The following is an 8,322-nucleotide window of genomic DNA, read 5'->3' as shown; positions in this document are numbered from 1 at the left end:
TATGAAGATTAAATCCAAATGAAAACATAAATTTAAGTCTAGATGCAGTATGGAAATTTAATTTTCGATCTAAGTCCTTGTCAAAAAATTCGACAGAATTTTAAGAAATTGTTTGTTTGTTTTTTTTTCAGCTTAAGTTGAAAAGCTCTTGCCTTAGTATCTGGAGCGAGCTATGAAAACTTGAAATCGAATGGGATAATGTACGGGGTATCGAATAAAATACGGCGTCCGAGCCCGATTTATTTTCCATCTGCAAGCATGATTTGGGGAGCAGAATTGTATTTTTAGCTGGAGTTGACATGCTTAGCACAAAGGTATTGTGTATTATTAAAATCATATATGGGACAACTAACATTGTCCCTGAATGTCTGAAATATACTTCTATGTGACTCGTATAAACCAGAGACGTGTATAAACGTTCGAATTTCCTCCAAAGACAACCATTTTTCTATTAATTTTAAACTTGTCGATTTTTTTTCCAGATGTCATTTATGCAACAAATCTTTCGCAGGAAATTTAGGTAAGATACCAGTCTACTGGATATGTTTTGTTTGAATATGGAATACATGAGAATATGTGGAGGAAAATCTTTCTTCCCAACAAAAGCAGGGGCATGAATTTAGGCTAGAGTCATTTTGACATGCAGGTATTCTCAGGTAGTGCAGATGTCAATTTTTTTTCTCTCCAAATTATGACTGCAGACATTATGGTAGTGACAAAAAGGGATAAAAAATTAACAATTTATAGGGAAAATCCGTAAAGGTTCCTCTCATGAACAGCAGGTTCATAATTATTACCTTACTGATGAAACCGGAGAGGACTATATAGGTTTGCTCTGTGTCCGTCTGTTTGTCCTTCTATCTGTCCCTCTGCCTTTCAGTCTGTCCCACTTGGTTTTCCTCACTTTTTTCCAAAACGTTTGCAGATACTGTGTAATTGAGCTGATTTTTGGTTTGTGAGTGTATCTTGATGAGTTACTGTCCAAATCTGCATCTCGTTCCGCTTCAGGGATTTCTGACAGAATTACGACCTTTTTAATTTTTAAGGGTTTTCGGCAATTTTTTTTTGTAAACGTGTGACCGTGTTATATAGATGTGGAACAACACAGTGGGTTTAAGGGTTCGCCTATTTATTGGATCCCATTCCACAGGAATAAATAAATCAAAGAATAAACAATGAATCAGTCCTATAAGAAATAAAACACAATAAGTATATGACATCAAACAACATATTCAATTATATGCAGTCCTCATAAATCGACACGGGTTTTACTAGAAATAGATTTAAGGTATTCAATGTATAACAACCATTTTTTGTACCTAATAAATGAATGGTCTGATTTTTAAATCATGGTAGCATTTTGAAGGTATTATCAAACAAAAATACTCCACCAAAGGAATTTACCAAATTTTAATTATTATACAATTAATTGTACCTTGAAGTTAACATTGAAGTCTATGGGCAGTGAATGTGTTATGCAGATATTGTAAAAAGTAATTTGAATTTCATACAAACCTCTTGGTGAATATATGCATAAACTCTCTCTTTATTATAATATGAAATAAAATGAATCATTCACCATACATATTTTGAACAAATTCTTCTCTTCATCAAGGGCAGATAACTTTTCAAAAACTTTTAAGGTGCAAAATGACTGGCTTCTTACATGTTATCTGTCATGTGAATTTGGATCATGTCACTTTCATTGTTATCTAGCAGTACATTTTAACTAGTTCAAGATGATTCAAAAATTGTTCAAAATCCCTTCATTATACATTGAATACCTTAACCATTTGTAGCTGTTCAAAATTCATGAATGCATAAAAAGGGAAATAACTCTTACAAATTTCAGAATTACCAAAATCGTGTTCAGATAGGAATTTCCGTTAATATGAATAGAAGCACTCGTGAAAATATCAAAAAATCCTGTCCCACTCGTGAAATAAATTCCATATTCAGCTACAAAACATTGAATTTTATTTTTATTACATTTTCTTTGATTTTCCCTTTGCCTCTGTCTTTTCTTAAAGGTCATATGAAACAATGTCCAGAGCATTTTTGGTTGTATACGGAAAGTTCATCTGAGCTACTTTAATAAGCCTGAAATTACATTTTGGATTTTTTATGCAAGTTAGTGGCAGCAGAGTCGATCAAAATTACTTGACTGCAGAAATGAACTTCAACTAGTGCGGCTTATCTCCCTTGCTTATGACGTCAGTAAGACCCAGTCACTACATTCAGTACTAACATTTTATACAACTGATCATGTCTTTTGCAGCATAATTTTTAAGAAATATCATTATTTGGGCTAAAACGTCGCATAAATATACGATGTTCAAACAAGATAGTATGTGTCTTTTCACATCCTATTGCATATTTGCAAGATTTTAGTATGTTTTGTCTGTGTAATTTATCTTTCTTCGACACTTAAATTCAATCGACAGAGACGATACGACAAAGAGCGGGGATCTGTACTCGAGTAACTATATATAGACGCTGTCAAATAATTTACAATTGAATAAATTTCTTACATAAGAATATTGATGATTTGTTTTCTGATTAAAATTTTTAAGCCATGATTAGACGATGCTATCTATGTACTCGGTAGTACGCGCCTAGCTGAATTCGATTGACCGCAGTGTGTAAAATTGAAACTAAACCTGCATATAAATGATTTCATTTATTTATGGGAAATGAAATGATTCCATCGCTTTCTCTCTTTCTTCCTTTCTTAATCACTTTTCCTCTTCTCTCTCTGATTTTCCCTGTCTCGATGACTCTCTCTCTCTCCGTATTTTTTTCCTACCAAAAAGTTGGTACATATACAGTGTACACGTAACACTGTAACTATATTATCGTAATAATTTTAAGAAGTCAGACATTAAACGAAATTCTATCCACTTTTTCACAGACCGAATTGTTTAAATTTGTATCAGTTTATTTTAACACAGATTAGCCTGATTTAAAAAAAAATGAACTGTAAAAATATTAATTTTGAAAATTGTTCAGATTCAGTCTTGCAAATAATGGGGGTATGGATTTTTTTAACTGATCAATTTATGCACGAAGTGTATGAGTATTTTCAAACTGCAATTGCTCAGCCAAACTGTAAGAAGTATCAGCACCGTAACATTACAGTACATGTATATTTACATGTACACTCTCGTAATGCCGGTAAGTTTCGAGCCATTTTTTTTTTAATTTTTTTTTATAAATCGTGCTTCTTGTGACAGCAAAATTACGATGATGTCGTCATAAACCCCTATTTCTATATTGTTTTTACATTAGTCCTCGTGTTTCAGATTGCAGAAAGCGCGCATTCAAATACGCCGATTTTTCATTGATCCACTTTATCATCCCCTTGTTTATTTGGGGGAAAAAAAAGGGGGGGTACTCTTGAGCTACATATATTTCCCTCTCAATATATGACACAACTTTATTTTACAGATTTTGCATGCCCATTAAATTTTTTGTCGTAAGAAGCTTCAGGTCAATATTAATTAATTACACTGTTTTTTGTTGTTAATTATACGATTTCACTGGGAATGGAAAAAAAACATCATGTATCATATACGTATCAAACAGAAATAAGAAGACTTTTGTTTCTGAAGTATTAATTTAAAATAATTAATCATAGTTAGAGGAGAAAAATCTTGATTTAGAACTACGGGGTATTCATCAGGATCATCCTACGATGAAAAGCTCTCGTTTTCAGTTGCTGTGTCTAATTAACGATTAGTTCAAATAGAGTAAACTGTGTTTTAGAATCAGATAGCTCATCTGAAAACATAATCACATTTATACTTACAAAAATGACTAAAATTAAACTCAATAAAATACGGTGAAATTACACTAGATCTAATGCGTTATTTACATCAATGGGTCTTTGTGACGTCATAAAAACACAAAATCAAGAACGATAAGCGGGTAACAAATTTATCAAGTGGACAAGTTTAGGCCTTCATTTTTCAGTTAAGCAAAGGCAATTTTTTTTTACTAAACGTGATTTGACTTTCTTTCATACCAGTCTTTACGTTTAAAGTGTAAACTCCTAGTGTTAAGAACTGTTTCATATGACCTTTAACACAGCGTCATAGGCTTGACGTCATAGTTGAGCAGTTGAGACGTCATAGCTTAGAAGTTGTGTGTCAGATTGAAAACATTAAGGGGACGAAGGACATATGGTCACATGACTGTTTATCTACGTCATAGTTTCCGTTTATGAATAGTGCAAAACGTGTAAACCATCGGTTCTTGTATAGACTTTTGACAATTTATTTTGATTTAATTACCATCTAATATGAAAATAATAAAAAAAATTTAACATTCTTGTAAACATTAACAAATTACGGAATATGTTGTTCCACTCCTCTGATTCCCTACACTGCGCGTCCAACAAGTCGGTGACGTCATACACAATCTGTCAGTACAGCAAGATCATACTCGGTGAATACTGGCAGTATCGTTGTGTAAAAACAGGTCATAATCAATGTATTATGAGATATTTTGAGAAACGGGGAACATAAAAATTATTTTTGTATGGCTGATGACGGAAATCGTATGTAGGTATATCTTATTTCGTTTATTTAGCTTACGTGTGACGTCATAGTTGGTTTTTCCCGTACTCCAGAAATGTAAACATGACACGTTTTTGCCATGCTTATGTCTTGTTTAACGATGTCCTGAGCAATATTAAGGTCAGCTTCACCATTCGATATTTTTACAGTTAAACAATAAAACGAAGGACTTGCATTTCAACGTAAATTTAAAAATATTGAATGATAGATTTTTTTGCAAATTAATTTTTTTTGTTGTTTAAGTTGTCCTAAAAAGTACGTAATTTTCCCTACCCAGATGCAGTGTAATAGAAGAAACTTATGTTTCCGAATTTTAAACCCTATTCATACTCTGAAATATTTTAAAATATAGATGTCCACTGAGATATTTTTTATGTATTCATAAAAAATCCAAATATGGACAGAGTAATTAGCCCGCAAATATGGAGAATCAAAACTCCACTTAGACACCGTAGGGCATAGTATTTGTCAATCAATATCTCTAAAATAAAGCAAGAAACCTAATGAAATAACTGCTTTAAGATATGTGGGACATACTAAATAAGAAATATACAAAATATGAAAAAAATTGAATGACAAGTATTTTTTCAGCTCTAGGTCCTTCTTCCCCTTAAATAGCATGGATTTTAGCAACATATTTAGGAAGAAATTTGCAGTTTTAGCTCTATCAAGATGCTTAGTTACTATCTCTATCGTATGAGAGGCCAGAAATTATTTTTACTTACTTTAATATCCTTTCACACTGTGAGAGAATATCATTTTTGGTATTCTTTCACACTGAGAGAATATCACTTTTATTCAATAAATAAATCACAGTATTTCACTGTTGAAAATGTAATAATTTAACAAATTATATTAAAAACGTATAACCAAGTAATTATTGCTATAGCGTACCAATTTATGGAATAAGGCTGACTTAGCGCGTAGCAGGTATTCTGTCACATATTTACATGTACAAATCTGAACCTATTTTAAAACAATAATCACAGGTTCAGCAGTAATAAATTTCAAGACCATGGCTGATCGTGAAAATGCTAAAACTATACTTTTAAATTACAACATCTATATCTAGCGTTACTTATAATCAATATGATAGCTGAAAATAATACTTTACAGAAATACAATGGACTTTATTTCAAAACTTCACTCGTTCTCTCTTTCAATCAAAGAAAATATATTACGAGAAGATAAGAAGATGAAAGTAGAAAAGAGATAAATCGTACTGAATGTACTCTGTGTAATAATCATTACCGTCTTCCTTGGAAGACGGTATACAGAGTTGAAGTATTTTACAGTCTTCGGACTATGCACTTCCTCTCTTTTGTGATTGGTAGAAATTGCATGATGAGAAAATTTTCAATTATTTCATTGGTTGAAATGCTGTTCAAGGCAAGGGAGATAATTTTCTGATGATCTAATTTTCGTACGACTTAACAATTTTTCAAAATTTTCAATCATAAAAAAATATGACAAAACGAACAGTGGAAATTGGCAGTATTTAATTCCAAATAACATGCCAGTTTTTTCATAGCAATTACCAAAAAACTTTTCTATATTTTCATTGGTAACAGAATTGATTTTAATTGCATGCAAGCTTTACAGTAAGTATGTATTCTTTTTCCCTTTGCTTTGCACTGTCTTAGTCTCGTTCAACCAGACGCTCGGCTGTCTCCGTAAACTCCGCCCAGCAGAGAGCTCATCGGAGTTTACGGAGACAGCCGAGTGTCTGAATGAACGAGACAAGCACTGTCTTTCTAATCTCGGCAGCATTCGGCAACACCTCGGCCGATTCATACCTCATCTACATAGGTTTGCCGAATGATCTCGGCAGCAGAGCCGAAGTTTACAGAGACAGCCGATCATCTGTCAACTTTTCATTTGGTAGGTTGTCAGAAAAAAAACTAATGAAGAAATACAAAGCCAAGGAATTTTCAAGAATTATACACCCTGATAGGTTTAGGTCAGTTTACTGTTTAAGGTTGTTGCTAAAGACGGTAAGCTTTTTGAAAAAGCTCTACTTGTTGGAATCTTGTAGTTGTAAAACACCTACTATGGTAACCGTCGCCCACGTGGCGCAGTGGTTAGAGCATCTGCTCTAGAGTCGCGGAGTAAGGAGTTGATCCTTACGTCGCGGGTTCGAATCCAACTGCGGGACGTGGAGACCGGTCCTTCGGGTGAGATTGTATAAACCGAGGTCCCGTGTCGCAGTAGGTGCTGGCACAAAAAAGATCCCTCACTGCTCAATGGCCCTGAGTGCCGAGCATAGGTCAAAATTTGTAGCCCTCCACCGGCAAGTGGTGGCGTCTCCATATGAGTGAAAAATTCTTGAGAGGGACGTTAAACAGCAAACAAACAAACAAAACTAAGGTAACCAGTCGAGAAGTGAGTACCCCCGCACACTACCCTGAACAATAGAAAAACTCTGCAGTAGTGTTACAAAAAGCATCTCCCAGAAAATACCTCATATTATAGTTATCCCTCAACCCTGTGAGGAAACCCGTCACAAATCGTACTACATGTATTTGGATTCGTTTCCACCTCTACTTCCAATACTATTCAGTGTTATAATTACAAATGAATGTATACAAATATTTACCTGTGTGCACTAGTGGGTTTTGTTCATGTGATTTCTTACTTTTTTTATGGAAATCCCCGTAATAGTTGGCAATTTAGTCATTAATCTGCTGACCATTGGTCAATTTTTGATGACACTATTTTGATTGTTCAAGAAGAATAATTATAATCTTTGACTCGGGGGGGGGGGGGGGGGGGGTTCGCTTAAATGTCCATTAAATTTCCGCAGGTGAACACTTCTCCCGTTGAAATGTCCAATAAAGTTCCTGCTAAAATGTTAATTAATACCTTTGGAAATTCCACAAAATGTCCTGCATCGGAGTTTTTTATGTGAGTTAAGAGGGAAAAAACAATTTAAATAAAATCTGATGAAGAAAAGCATGACTACTGGGATTCAAGTTAGCGTTATAGCCCATAGACCTTTTGTTACTGTTAATAATTTTTTCTTCCATTTATTAACAACCCTAAAACAAAAAGAAAAAAACATATTGTATACTTGAATATGGGAGATTTAAACATTATATTGTAACAGATATGCTTTCGCATCATGTTTGTAAATAAAGATTAAATAAGCGAATGAAAGCTCCCCATGGTTTGTGATTGGAAATTATTTTAATTTCAACGAGTTGTGTTTTCTTTCACCGAACTGTTGGCGAAGTACATGTATTCTTTTTATTGTGAAAATTAACAATGAAAAGAAATTCATCTACTTTCAGTACCACTACGTTTCTTAATGAACTTCGGCTCCTAAGCAGAGTTAAAGTGGTGGATAATAGCAAAATTGGAAGAAACGCCAAGCAGTCTGGGAGACCCGTGCGGATAATTCACGTGTACAACAAAACGCACGTGGGTCGCCTTGGCGACAGAGTCCTTGTAACCATAGAACACGAAAAAAAGAAAGGGTACATCGTGGGATGTAAACAGAATCAACAACCGTTAATTCCCAAGTTTGACAGCAACAATATAGTTCTTGTTGACGATAATGGACAGCCATTGGGAACACGTATTAGGACACCAATTCCTTCGTGTTTGCGATCCAACACGGACCCGAACTTTGTTAAACTGTTGTCTCTAGCTACTACATTTGTATGATGTAATTGTCTAGGTTTGCGTGTTTGAAAGTCTAATAAAGAAATAAATGACATTTTGAGAAGTAATTATATTCTTGTGT

The 8,322-nt window shown here is 34.0% G+C and overlaps 1 protein-coding gene across 1 annotated transcript; it reads left to right on the top strand.

The window, feature by feature from the left end:
• The first annotated feature begins 232 nt into the window (after positions 1-232).
• LOC133199887 (large ribosomal subunit protein uL14m-like) lies at positions 233-8,308 on the top strand. The gene is made up of 3 exons (XM_061335702.1): positions 233-314; positions 483-520; positions 7,868-8,308. The coding sequence occupies exons 1-3, from the start codon at positions 300-302 to the stop codon at positions 8,241-8,243; spliced, it is 429 nt and encodes a 142-aa protein (XP_061191686.1). The 5' UTR covers positions 233-299; the 3' UTR covers positions 8,244-8,308.
• Positions 8,309-8,322: the final 14 nt, after the last annotated feature.

Source organism: Saccostrea echinata, unplaced genomic scaffold (genome assembly GCF_033153115.1).
Source record: "Saccostrea echinata isolate AGI-Se365-2 ecotype Australia unplaced genomic scaffold, CSIRO_AGI_Sech_v1 ptg000002l, whole genome shotgun sequence".
NCBI classification, from domain to species: domain Eukaryota; kingdom Metazoa; phylum Mollusca; class Bivalvia; order Ostreida; family Ostreidae; genus Saccostrea; species Saccostrea echinata.
Note: the sequence above shows the minus strand (reverse complement) of the source record. Positions and strands in the feature narration are given on the sequence as shown.